The following is a 14,918-nucleotide window of genomic DNA, read 5'->3' on the forward strand; positions in this document are numbered from 1 at the left end:
GGAACCTACATATGAAATTTGAGAAAGATCCCTTCTGTACTTTCTCAGAAATAGCGATAACAAACTTCAATGGTCAAAATCCAAGATGGCTGCCTGTCGGCCATCTTGTTTTCCGATCGGTCCCAAAATGCAATATGCATAACTAGGCACCAAGGGGAACCTACATATGAAATTTGAGAAAGATCCCTTCAGTACTTTCTCAGAAATAGCGATAACAAACTTCAATGGTCAAAATCCAAGATGGCTGCCTGTCGGCCATCTTGTTTTCCGATCGGTCCCAAAATGCAATATGCATAACTAGGCACCAAGGGGAACCTACATATGAAATTTGAGAAAGATCCCTTTATTACTTTCTGAGAAATAGCGATAACAAACTTCAATTGTCACAATCCAAGATGGCTGCCTGTCGGCCATGTTGTTTTCCAATTGGTATCAAAATGCAATATGCATAACTAAGCACCAAGGGGAACCTATATATGAAATTTGAGAAAGATTCCTTCAGTGCTTTCTAGGATATAGCGATAACAAACTTCAATTGTCAAAATCCAAGATGGCTGCCTGTAGGCCATGTTGTTTTCCGATTGGTCTCAAAATGCAATATGCATAACTAGGCACCAGGGGGAACCTATACATGAAATTTGAGAAAGATCCCTTCAGTGCATTATGAGAATTAGCAATAACAAACTTCGATTGTCAAAATCCAAGATGGCTGCCTGTTGGCCATGTTGTTTTCCGATTGGTCTCAAAATGCAATATGCATAACTAGGCACCAAGGGGAACCTATATATGAAATTTGAGAAAGATCCCTTCAGTGCATTATGAGAATTAGCGATAACAAACTTCAATTGTCAAAATCCAAGATGGCTGCCTGACGGCCATGTTTTCCGATTAGTCTCAAAATGCAATATGCATAACTAGGCACCAAGGGGAACCTATATTTGAAATTTGAGAAAGATCCCTTCAGTACTTTCTGAGAAATAGCGATAACAAGAATTGTTTACGGACAGACGGACGGAGGGACGGACCTCGGACGCAGGGCGATTTGAATAGCCCACCATCATCAGATGGTGGGCTAAAAATGTATGCTTCAAGTTTTCAACTATGAAAGATAGGAAATCAAATATCTGATCACAGGCATTACAAACAAGAGATCCCAGAGGGATCTTGGCGCCCACCATTGAATGTTCTTCATAGGTTCCATGTCAGATTGATCTTTTCTCTACTTTTCTCTTCTTCTAAGTCTTACTAGTCTGTGTAAATTCAGAAGAAACCTCTAGTACTTTTCAAACAAGGGAAACCTATATATGAAATCTAAGATTTAGGCACCAAGGGGAACCTATATATGGAATTTGAGAAAGATTCCTTCAGTACTTTCTGAGAAATAGCGATAACAAACTTCAATTGTCAAAATCCAAGATGGCTGCCTGTCGGCCATCTTGTTTTCTGATTGGTCTCAAAATGCAATATGCATAACTAGGCACCAAGGGGAACCTACATATGAAATTTGAGAATGATCCCTTCAGTACTTCCTCAGAAATAGTGATAACAAACTTCATTTGTCAAAATCAAAGATGGCTGCCTGTCGGCCATCTTGTTTTCTGATTGGTCTCAAAATGCAATATGCATAACTAGGCACTAAGGGGAACCTACATATGAAATTTGAGGAAGATCCCTTCTGTACTTTCTCAGAAATAGCGATAACAAACTTCAATGGTCAAAATCCAAGATGGCTGCCTGTCGGCCATCTTGTTTTCCGATCGGTCCCAAAATGCAATATGCATAATTAGGCACCAAGGGGAACCTACATATGAAATTTGAGAAAGATCCCTTCAGTACTTTCTCAGAAATAGCGATAACAAACTTCAATGGTCAAAATCCAAGATGGCTGCCTGTCGGCCATCTTGTTTTCTGATCGGTCCCAAAATGCAATATGCATAACTAGGCACCAAGAGGAACCTACATATGAAATTTGAGAAAGATCCCTTCAGTACTTTCTCAGAAATAGCGATAACAAACTTCAATGGTCAAAATCCAAGATGGCTGCCTGTCGGCCATCTTGTTTTTCGATCGGTCCCAACATGCAATATGCATAACTAGGCACCAAGGGGAACCTACATATGAAATTTGAGAAAGATCCCTTCTGTACTTTCTCAGAAATAGCGATAACAAACTTCAATGGTCAAAATCCAAGATGGCTGCCTGTCGGCCATCTTGTTTTCCGATCGGTCCCAAAATGCAATATGCATAACTAGGCACCAAGGGGAACCTACATATGAAATTTGAGAAAGATCCCTTCAGTACTTTCTCAGAAATAGCGATAACAAACTTCAATGGTCAAAATCCAAGATGGCTGCCTGTCGGCCATCTTGTTTTCCGATCGGTCCCAAAATGCAATATGCATAACTAGGCACCAAGGGGAACCTACATATGAAATTTGAGAAAGATCCCTTCAGTACTTTCTCAGAAATAGCGATAACAAACTTCAATTGTCAAAATCCAAGATGGCTGCCTGTCGGCCATGTTGTTTTCTGATCGGTCCCAAAATGCAATATGCATAACTAGGCACCAAGGGGAACCTACATATGAAGTTTGAGAAAGATCTCTTCAGTACTTTCTGAGGATTAGCGATAACAAGAATTGTTTACGGACGGACGGAGGGACGGACGGACGGAGGGACGGACGGACGGACGGACGGACGACGGACCACGGACGCAGGGCGATTTGAATAGCCCACCATCTGATGATGGTGGGCTAAAAACAGTGGAGAATACAGAAGTCAGGAATATTCAAAGGAAGAAAAGCTCTTCAACGAACATATGTACTTTTTAATCATCCTGAGCATTGAATTGACACAGACTTTATAATCCTCCCAGAATTTATCTTTCAAAATCAATCTTGAAAAAGTTATTCATTTCAGTATAAAGTTATTTATGTACTTTTTGACTATTAAAACTGAGATGTTCGATTTACTACAGTAAATTGATTTCTTTAAAAATAATCAATTTCACAAAATAGGAGAAATTGTACCAAAATATCACCAAGCATTATTAATTATGTCATATATATCAATCATTTTTATTTGGAATATTGACATTTCTAGTCATTGTAAAGCAATGATATAATAACAAAACAGTTTCAACCATTTAATCAAAATTTTCACTAAATAAAAATTGTGAGAAACAATAAAATGAATAATGACGTTTTATTCATCACAGAAAAATCAAGTATAACAATAATATAAGAATAATATTATTTACAAAGAAAAGACTAAAGTTGAAAAAAAAAGTATTTTAAAGGTCAAACTACTTCAACACGCCTGTTTATCTTTCAAAAACAAAAACAATACTGGTAGTACACTAGTACATGATCCTGGTAGGATATTCTAAGGAAATGAATCAATGCAGGGGAGATAATCAGTTTTGTGATTGACACAAAAATGTATAACCAGTAAAACAAATTCATCTTAGTTATGGATTTCTTAGCAAAATAATAAATACTTGCATGAAATATAAAATCAAATAAAAAGAAAGAACAAAAATTAAACAAAAAAAAACAAAATATATAAAAATTAAATCCAGTTCTCAATAGGATTTCATAATATATGGTAAACAAATGTTGAATACTGACCACATTTGAGCTCCGACATCAAATTTATTGTGTCCATTTTTTATTCTGATCCCTTTGAATTTTACACACTATTTGATTAAGACTGAGAATTATATGTAAAGAAGGCAAATTAAATCTCAAACATTTCATGATAATAGGTTGTTCAAAGTAATAGGTTAACAATGTGTATCATGTATGACGCCCATCCTGAAGAAACTGCTTCAAAACCTCTGGATAAGGATAGCCGAAGAGTTTGTAATCATTTACATAAATTTTCCATAGTAACCTTAAGTGAGATGGTGGAATCTTTCCGTAGAAATCGGCCATAGTGTCTTTTGTTTTTTTTCTTTTGTAGGTTGCACCTCGAGGCGGAAACTTAATGATTTTGTCGATACGTAGATCCCTGAGAATCTGGTCGATATCCTGGTCAATAGTTTCGTATTTGCCGATGTAGTCATACTGAATCAGACATGGATGGCACAGACCAGAGTAATGAGCCCAATGTTCGTTATATCCTTCCCTCATAACTGTATTGGAATCTGTAATGTACTTAATGAATTCTATAAATTGCACATCATTTCCCAACTCAACGGAAGCCGCAGACGGGTTTTCACGGTATCTTTTGATTATTCTTCGACCAAACCTCCTATGGAAATAGTCACTCTTCTCCATAAATTTGTTCCTGTATGCGGACAACAATCTTTCTAATGGTTCTCGGACAAATATAACTTTCTTGTAACTTTTGATTCTATAATTGATATCAATTTCCGAACTGTAATCACTAAGATATTTCAAGTATTTATCATGTGTAAAATGTACATCATTGCTTTTGATGTCGAGAGGATTGGTGGTATTCATTTTACCCGTAAGGAGCAGAAATACCCGTTTCATGTTGGTGCAGGCCACCTTAGGAATGTAACAAAACATCACTTGATATGTGTCATCTACAAGGATATGGCTTAGCTGGCTAGCGGTAACATTGTCGGGAACCACACCCTTTCTCTCAAGCAGCTGGCAGCCTTGCTTAAGGGTAGCCAATCTCTCCCGTTGTAGTACATCTGGTGGAATGTTGGTATTCTGTCAAAGACAAGAGATGAATGTATCGTATGAAAATGTAGAATGAGCTGCATATCTACATACCACTTATAACTCTAAACTTTCCATTGATTTAAACATATTTCTATTGTTAAATATAACAACAGGAATAGGACACAAGTTATCACAACTTAAAAACGCCTTCTTCCAATAATCATTATGTACATAATATGAATTTACAATATAATTCAGTATATAAAATTTGATGTAAGAAAAGAGAGAGATGGGGGACAGAACAAAAAGTTTATATGTTAATGCCAGTTAGTTAAGAGAGAGAGAGAGAGAATGAGAGAGACAGACAGACAGACAGACAGAGATGACCTAAAATTGATTACTGGATTTAATAAAATTTTGAACATATTGAAAAATATAGCCGTTTTGTTCATCAGATAATTTAGGAGAACCCCAGAGAATAACATTGAGCGTCACATTACAATAGCTAGAGAGATTATCAAATAAGTGTTCACGCTTTCTTCTATACAATATACATGTACAATCAAAAAAATAATGATACACGTTTTCACATTCATTACCACATGCACAGGTTGGATTATTTATTATATTTACTCTATACAAATCATAGTTTTAAAGCATAAACTTTCCGATATCCAAGCTCCTGTTACGTCCCCCACATGATAAGTTTACCTAAAAAGCGTATTTATAAAAAACTCGAAGCTAAATTAAAACGTGAATATGTAGCTCAACAGGGAAATATGATGGCTTTTCTGAGAAAAAGTAATCCTAAAGCTTTTTACAGTAAATTCAGGAAAAAGAAAAATATTGTTCATGGTAATCTTAACGAACAAGATTTTTACAATTATTTTAGTGAATTATCAACAACAGAACCTGTGGATAATCGAATGGTCAATGATTTTTTAAATGATTATGACATAAATGTACCAAATAATATGTTTCATGAATTAGATAATCAGATATCTGATAGTGAAGTTCTTAAAGCTATCAGAAACTTGAATAATTCTAAGGCTTGTGGGCCAGACTTACTATTAAATGAGTATTTTATTAAAGGAAAAGAGGTACTTTTGCCTTGCTTAGTCCAATTGTTCAATAATATCTTTAAATCTGGTTTTTATCCTTCATCATGGTCATTAGGCAATATTATACCTATCTTCAAGAAAGGTGATAAAAATGATACCAATAATTACAGGGGCATCACACTAGTTAGTTGTTTACGTAAAATTTTTACATCAATTTTAAATGAGCGCCTAATGAAATTTGATAGTGATTATTCTAAATTAAGTGACGCTCAGTTTGGCTTTAAGAAAAACTTATCTACTGTTTTTGTTTTACAAACCTTAATAAGTAAAATTTTAAAAAATAGGAAAAGACTATATTGCTGTTTTATTGATTACAAGAAAGCTTTTGATTTTATAAACAGACAAAATTTGTGGTACAAACTTATTAAAGAAGGTGTTGAAGGGAAAATGTTGAATATTATAAGAGCACTTTATAAAAATGTGAAATGTTGTGTCAAATATAATAATAATATGTCCGATTTTTTTAAATGTCAAAATGGGTTATTCCAAGGTGAAATAATGTCACCATTATTGTTCTCCATGTATGTCAACGACTGTGAAATGAATTTCCTAACAGAAGGATGTCCATCTATTGAGTTATATACTATTAACTTGTTTTTAATTATGTATGCTGATGATATGGTTTTAATGGCAGAAACTCCCGAGGGACTGCAAAAAATGTTAGATACTTTATTACTTTACACAAAGAAATGGAACCTTACTGTAAACACTACCAAAACTAAAGTAATGGTTTTCCGAAACGGTGGTAAATTAAGAAAAGAAGAAAAGTGGTTATATGACGGATGTGTATTAGAAACCGTAGATGAATTTAATTATCTGGGGATACAAATGAATTTTAATGGTAAATTTAAGAAAACTCAACAAAAAATTGCTGAACAAGGAAGAAAAGCATTATTTTCAATTTCGGGAGTATCAAAGAAAAATTTTTTTAACGTTGAAACCCAACTACATGTTTTTGATACATACGTCGGTAGTATATTTAACTATGGGGCTGAAATTTGGGGTTTTCATAAAGCACCGGATATAGAGAAAATCCACTTACAGTTTTTAAAAAGATTATTGGGGGTTAAGAAAAGTACTTCTAATTGTATGATTTACCAAGAATTAGGGAGATTACCTTTTGTAATAGTGAGGAAATTTAGAATTTTTAAATATTGGTTGAAATTAAAACAAACCAATAACTGTGTGTTAAATGCTTGTTATCAAGATATGTTAGAAAACGGGAATGAATGGTTGAATGAAGTAAAAGAAGAACTGTATAGAATGGGTGTTGGGTATATATGGCAAAATGGGGATATTTATACAGCTGATTATATTATGAATATTGTTAAATGCAGACTATGTGATATATTTATACAAGAATGTAAAGAAAAAATCAATTCATCTTCCAAGTGTTCACTGTACAAGTTTATTAGTGAAAAGTTCTACTTACAGCCATATTTATCAAAACCAATAGGTACTTCTAATTTAAAAGAAATAACTAGAATTAGATTGTCATCACATAAATTAAATATTGAAATTGGTAGATTTAATAACTTAGAAAGAAATCAAAGAATTTGTTCCTATTGTAACAGTGGAGACATTGAAGAAGAATTTCATTTTATTATTAAATGTGTATTTCATTTAGACCTAAGAAAACGTTTTATTAAGAAATATTATTATAATAAACCTAGTATGTACAAATTTATTCAACTTCTAGAAACAGTAAACAAAAAAGATCTTTCAAATTTAGCAAAATATATTAAATACAGTAATAAACAAAGAACAGATTTTTTATTAGTATAAAAAAAAAAAAATGTCCTTCTACACTCTACCTGTTGTACAATGTATGTGTTAGTCCGGTTGTGTGTGAGTGTGTGTATGCGAGTGTGTGGTTTTTGTATTGTATCATTTCTGTACATGTATATATTTGTTGAACCGATGAGCCGTAAGGCTCAAGGAAATAAAGAACTTGAACTTGAACCTGCATGGCCAATTTGTTCAAATTAAAAGGTGATTAGCTTAATCGCTTAATTGGTGAATGTCTCATTTCTCATTTACTTCAATACCTGAGTAGATATATTCCTTCAAGCTAGTGGACAGGTAGGAAGAGACTGAGCAGTGTTATAGTCTCACAAAATCTTGTCAAGTTTATACTGTAAATGAATGAGTTTCAGGTGCATGATTCCAATTAATCCAAGGAATCAAAAACCTGTGAAATGGTACCTTTTATGAAAACCACAAAATTTGAACCCCACAAAAATCTCTGTCTTAAAAAAATGTGTACATTGTGTATATAACACGTAATGCAAGCAATAGGGTTGTACAAGTTTGAATCAGAGTATTTCTAACAGAGAATCCAATTTGTTGTACTGAAATAATCATATTTTGTATCTCAATTATCACTGTCACACAAAATTTAATCATTATTAATTACAGGTATGATGAGATAAATTTAATCATTATTTATTACAGGTATGATGAGATAGAGTTATTTTGTCATGTTTTACTATCAAAGTCATCAGGATATGTTGGTTTTGATATTAGTTGTGACTATTTTCCGGACTAGGTGTTCTAGTAAAAACCAGGAGAAAATAAACATGGAAGCATTGATCAGCCAGTGAAACTGTTTTATCTTAAAATACAATTTTGAAGGTAGTGCTGCTGTCAAACCCACATCAATACAATTTTCTCCTCACTATTCATGGTAAGACAACTATAATTCACAAGAGACGTACATGTATGTTTTAGTTTGGTTTATTTTGGTTTAATGTCCTGTTAACAGCCAGGGGATTGTAAGGACATACCAGGTTTTGAAAGTGGAGAAAATTAAGCCAGAGTACTCAGAGAAAAATTTCCAGCCTACAGTCAGTACCAGGCCACTACCCCATGTAGGTTTCAAACTCGTAACCCAGAGGTGGAGGGTAGTGATAAAGTGTCGGGACACCTTATATAACCACTCGGCCACCATGGCCCAGACCGAGGCCTATGGGCCTTGACAGTCACAGAGACTTAAACATGTAACTATTTATGTATAAACAGTTCCTATAAATAATAGCTAAGTTTCACCAAATAATTCTAGCCAATTTTGAATGATTTTTCAAAAAAAAAAAAATATATAGAACAAGTTATACTAAAACATGTGATTTTCCTATATGAACTGTAAAATTTCATCAAAAAAGGTTCAGAAGTTTTTGAGATGAGTTGAAAAAATGAAAATGTAAACAAACAACAGAAGATGGATGATCGACACACAAAAGACTAAGCTGGTTTGGAAAAGGTCACCAAGCTTTGGTCCTGAGAAATAAACAAGAGGCCCATGGGGCCTGCATCGCTCACCTGGTTGAATTAGGCCAAATGTCAAAATAATGTTCATATTCGATTTGTTTTATTTGTAAATCTCTAACAATGCTATATATGGTTATAGTGTGGTAATCCGAACTGCTTTAAAGATTAATGAAGTCCAGACTCTCTAAGGTCTGAAAGACCTCAAGAATTGCTTTTAGAACATGCATTCATCACTTTATGACAAGTAGAGATTCAAAGGAATTACCTCTATTTCACCTATTGGGCCCCGCCCCTTTGGCCCCTCGGGGGTCAGAGTCACCATTTATGCAAAATCTATTCCCCTTCCCCCAAGGATGTTTCTGACCAAATTGGGTTCAAATCCATTCATAACTTTATGACAAGTAGCAATTTAAAGGAATTACCTCTATTTCCCCTATTGGGCCCGCCCTTTTGGCCCCTCGGGGGTCAGAGTCACCATTTATGCAAAATCTCTTCCCCTTCCCCCAAGGATGTTTCTGACCTAATTGGTTTCAAATCCATTCATAGCTTTATGACTAGTAGCGATTTAAAGGAATTACCTCTATTTCCCCTATTGGTCCCCGCCCCTTTGGCCCCTCGGGGGTCAGAGTCACCATTTATGCAAAATCTGTTCCCCGTCCCCTAAAAATGTTTCTGACCAACATGGGTCCAAATCCATTCAAATCTTTATGACTAGTAGCCATTTAAAGGAATTACTTCTATTTCCCCTATTGGGCCCCGCCCCTTTTACTCCCTCCGTGGTCAGAGCCACCATTTATGCAAAATCTGTTCCCCTTTCCCCAAGGATGTTTTTGACCAAATTGGGTTTAAATCCATTCATAACTTTATGACAAGTAGCGATTCAAAGGAATTACATCTATTTCACCTATTGGGCCCTGCCCCTTTGGCCCCTTTGGAGTCAGAGTCACCATTTATGCAAAATCTGTTCCCCTTCTGCCAAGGATGTTTCTGACCTAATTGGGTTCAAATCCATTCATAACTTTATGACAAGTAGCAATTTAAAGGAATTACCTCTATTTCCCCTATTGGGCCCGCCCTTTTGACCCCTTTCGGGTCAGAACCATCATTTATTCAAAATCTGTTCCCCTTCCCCAAGGATGTTTCTGACCAAATTTGGTTCAAATCCATTCATAACTTCATGACAAGTAGCGATTTAAAGGAATTACCTCTATTTCCCCTATTGGGCCCCGCCCCTTTGACCCCTCGGGTGTCAGAGTCACCATTTATGCAAAATCTGTTCCCCTTCCCCCAAGAATGTTCCTGACCAAATTTGGTTCAAATCCATCCATAACTTTATGACAAGTAGCGATTTAAAGGAATTACCTCTATTTCCCCTATTGGGCCTCGCCCTTTTGGCTCCTCGGGGGTCAGAGTCATCATTTATGCAAAATCTGTTCCCCTTCCCCCAAGGATGTTTCTGACCAAATTTGGTTCAAATCCATTCATAACTTTATGACAAGTAGCGATTTAAAGGAATTACCTCTATTTCCTCTATTGGGCCCCGCCCCTTTGGCTCCTCGGGGGTCAGATTCACAATTTATGCAAAATCTGTTCCCCTTCCCCCAAGGATGTTCCTGACCAAATTGAGTTCAAAGCCATTCATAACTTTATGACAAGTAGCGATTTAAAGGAATTACCTCTATTTCTCCTATTGGGCCCCGCCCTTTTGGCCCCTCGGGGGTCAGAGTCACCATTTATGCAAAATCTGTTCCCCTTCTGGCAAGGATGCTTCTGACCAAATTTGGTTCAAATCCATTCATAACTTTATGACAAGTAGCGATTTAAAGGAATTACCTCTATTTCCCCTATTGGTCCCCGCCCCTTTGGCCCCTCGGGGGTCAGAGTCACCATTTATGCAAAATCTGTTCCCCTTCCCCCAAGGATGCTTCTGACCAAATTTGGTTCAAATCCATTCACAACTTTATGACAAGTAGCGATTTAAAGGAATTACCTCTATTTCCCCTATTGGTCCCCGCCCCTTTGGCCCCTCAGGGGTCAGAGTCACCATTTATGCAAAATCTGTTCCCCTTCCCCCAAGGATGTTCCTGACCAAATTTGGTTCAAATCCATTCATAACTTCATGACAAGTAGCGATTTAAAGGAATTACCTCTATTTCCCCTATTGGGCCCTGCCCTTTTGGCCCCTCGGGGGTCAGAGTCACCATTTATGCAAAATCTGTTCCCCTTCTGCCAAGGATGTTTCTGACCGAATTTGGTAAAAATCCAATAAGAACTTCATGACTAGTAGCGATTTGAAGCAAATGTTGACGGACGGACGACGGACGGACGACGGACGCCGCGCCATGACATAAGCTCACCGGACCTTCGGTCCAGGTGAGCTAAAAATCATTGAAATGTTAGGCATTATTACAGATTACAGCTCTTAAACTTACCAGTGAAGTCATTAATGATGACTCATTGTTGTCTAAAACATTGTGCCGAAATCTAGCAACAACTTTCTTCTTGGGTCCTGAAATGACAGTTAAAGCCTTCATTTCAATAATACATTGGGCATAATTTGTAGATATTGATGCTTCAAAACTACAACAATTACTTTCAAAATTGGGCAATTTAGCGGTCCTCAGTGATTAGCACATTTTTTTGCAGTAAGATACTTTACGGTCATGTAGCTACAGATCACTTAACATGTAAATATGCTATTCAAAATATCAGATTTTTTTGTAATTGGCTTATAGAAATTTCATTGGTCAACAGTAAAAGCATGTAAATGAAAATTTTATTGATGAAGTTCATACAAATTCAATTCTGAAGTAAAAATGGTATTTTTTCATGTTCTGCTGAAAAAGTATCAGGTTTTACAAATGTAATTGAAAAAAAAAGTAAAAAAGATAAATGAACAAACACACTGAGCATTGCTTAAGTAATGTTGTGTATGCTACAGGCCCCAGCTCGCTATTATGGCTGTCTTTACAAGTCTCTGAATAAAAATGCTGAGAAGGATTTTCTAAAAATATTAACTTTTTGACATTTTAAATTGCCTGCAAATTCATTTATAACGACTATACAAACCGAAGAACATGGTATTAACTACTTAATGCTTAAATAGAGATGTTCATTTAATGAAATTAATTGTTATTTATGTATATTCATCTTAATCTATTTCCACTTTTAATTATATAATTTTACTAACCTCGTCTACTGCGAGAGCTGTGTCCTGTAGTTTGACTCAGAAACACCAACGGCACCACAATGCCCACAACTGCTATGCATACAAAAAAGATCTTTCTGGACTTCAACATTTTTGGTCGCTCGTCAGCATTTCCTGTATCCTACTTCATAGAGGTATGTAAAATGGTCATGGTAAATCGAAAATGTTGAACTGATTCCAGTATACCTAAACATTAAAAAATAATCTTTGCATTAATCACAGGAGCAAACGTTACATAGGTACAAAAGACATGGTCGGATATTTATAAACGTGCAGTAGTGATAACTGGTAAAATGTGTTAAATGACATATTAAACAAGAATCAAATAATTACATGTATACATATGTATATGTCTCGCCTATCGTGCATGCTTTGTCATGATCAGTATATCAGTTTTATTAGAAAAAAAAATGAACATTAAAATTCATCAAAATTTCAGTATTTTCCAATTACATTTTGTACAACCAAAAAACTTCCACAATATATATATAGTATGGAAGCAGAAGCATAACTTTTTAAACATATACCGTAAATATTGATACGCTGTAAAGCAAATATCACATATATATCACAAAATCCACATAAAATATGTCAATTTTACCCCAAAAACCACTCTTTCTGAAAAGTGAGAGGAAAATAGATCTGATGTATGATAGAATTCATTCTAGTTTGCAATTTTGGCTATGACATATTTGAGTGTAATATTGTGCTTAACTCAACAGCTTTATTTATAGAAGTTTCTTGCTTAATGTTTTGTCTGAAAATAGCTCTGAAAGCTAAGATATGAACAGACCACAGGTGCTCATTACAAATGACATAAATACATGTATATATGAGACAGTAGCACATACATGTATATTCAATATATCTATTGATGAATTTAGGCCAACATGGGGCAAAAAAGTTACATAACATATTAACGGAGTGTAGAGGAGCCAAAAAGACAGGTTAATGAACATTCCTTTCTCCTTCAACAAAGTCCTTATAATATAACCCCAAAGACACAAAAGACCCTTTTACCAGCTCCGTGGGTATTTATGATCAGTTGGGCACCATGCATATGTAACAGGAGAGGAAAAGTGAAACGACCACACTGGACTTGAACTTGGAACTCTGAAGTTTGGTTTGGTTTATTTTGTTTGACGTCCTATTAACAGCCAGGGTCAAGTTATTATACAATATAAGGAAGTGCAAGATTTGAAGGTGGAGGAAAGCCGAACTCTGAAGTCTACCAAGATGAAAGCTATAGCCATTTGAACTAATTACATATATATATATATAACTGGCCACCAACCTTCAGCCCAGTACAGTTCCATTACATTCCTTCCTCCTTCAACAAAGTCTTTGACCCTAAAGAAGCACAAGAGTCCTTACATCACCTACAACTGTATGTTAGTATTAAGCTGGGCGCCAAATGTAAAATAAGACGAAAAATGCAATGACCAGACCAGGGCCTCCGAAATCTAGACAGATGCTCTAACAATTTGAGCTACTCTGGCCACCAGAATTTAACATAGTCTGCTATATTCCTCCCTCATTCAAGTCTTTGACCCCAAAGACACACACCAGACCCTATAAGTGCAAGCATGGAGAGTATAGGTCACTTTTACTAGCTCAGCCTAGTGGGAACTTCCCTTTAGCCTAGCTAGTATGCTATAGTGGTGGGATATTTGCTCTAGCGCAGGCAGGGTATTTTCCATTACTAATTCCTATTACATATGATCATATATATATATATATATATACACTAAGCCTTCGACTAATCAATTATCGACCAAAGGGATCTTTAATATAACACAAACATAATGATACGGCTCATTTTTTAAAGATGCTAGTTCACTCCTTCGCCTACCTATACACTTCATGGTCTCATCCTAGAAATCGCAGATTCTGCCAAATACGTCGGCATCAATATCCAGGCTAATCTTTAGTGGCCATGGGATAAACAATTAATTCAATAACTTCTTAAGTGAATCAGTCGCTTGACTTCTTACACCACATGACCACAATCATAAAGTCCCCTCTCAAGGTATCAAAAACCATGCCTACAAAACTCTTGTTTGACCCAAACTAGAATATAATGCATATATATATATGCTTCTGTTTAACAAGAGATCCCAGAGGGATCTTGGCGCCCACCATTGAATGATCTTCATAGGTTCCATGTCGGATTGATCTTTTCTCTACTTTTCCCTTCATTTTACTAATCTGTGCAAATTGAGACATCCCTCCAGTACTTTTCAAACAAGGGAATCCAAGCTATATAAGAAATTTGAGATTTAACGATAATGGCTGTTTGCCAGGTTGTTTTCAGGACAGACTGGTCCAAAAATGCAATACAAGGGACCAAGGGGAACCTACTTATGAAATTTGAGAAAGATCCCTTCAGTACTTTCTCAGAAATAGTGATAACAAACTTAAATTGTCAAAATCCAAGATGGCTGCCTGTCAGCCATGTTGTTTTCTGATTGGTCTCAAAACGCAATATGCATAACTAGGCACCAAGGGGAACCTACATATGAAATTTGAGAAAGATCCCGTTAGTACTTTCTCAGAAATAGCGATAACAAACTTCAATGGTCAAAATCCAAGATGGCTGCCTGTCGGCCATGTTGTTTTCCGATCGGTCCCAAAATGCTAGGCACCAAGGGGAACCTACATATGAAATTTGAGAAAGATCCCTTCAG

At 35.8% G+C, this 14,918-nt stretch overlaps 1 protein-coding gene across 1 annotated transcript; it reads right to left on the reverse strand.

Moving 5' to 3' along the window:
* Window positions 1-3,188: 3,188 nt before the first annotated feature.
* LOC117330752 (carbohydrate sulfotransferase 11-like) lies at window positions 3,189-14,359 on the reverse strand. The gene is made up of 4 exons (XM_033889223.1): window positions 13,526-14,359; window positions 12,214-12,417; window positions 11,456-11,532; window positions 3,189-4,683 (listed from the first exon to the last, which is right to left on the reverse strand). Exons 2-4 carry the CDS (start codon window positions 12,320-12,322, stop codon window positions 3,796-3,798), a joined length of 1,074 nt encoding a protein of 357 aa, XP_033745114.1. The 5' UTR covers window positions 12,323-12,417; window positions 13,526-14,359; the 3' UTR covers window positions 3,189-3,795.
* Between the last annotated feature and the right edge of the window lie 559 nt (window positions 14,360-14,918).

Source organism: Pecten maximus, chromosome 7 (assembly GCF_902652985.1).
Source record: "Pecten maximus chromosome 7, xPecMax1.1, whole genome shotgun sequence".
NCBI lineage: Eukaryota > Metazoa > Mollusca > Bivalvia > Pectinida > Pectinidae > Pecten > Pecten maximus.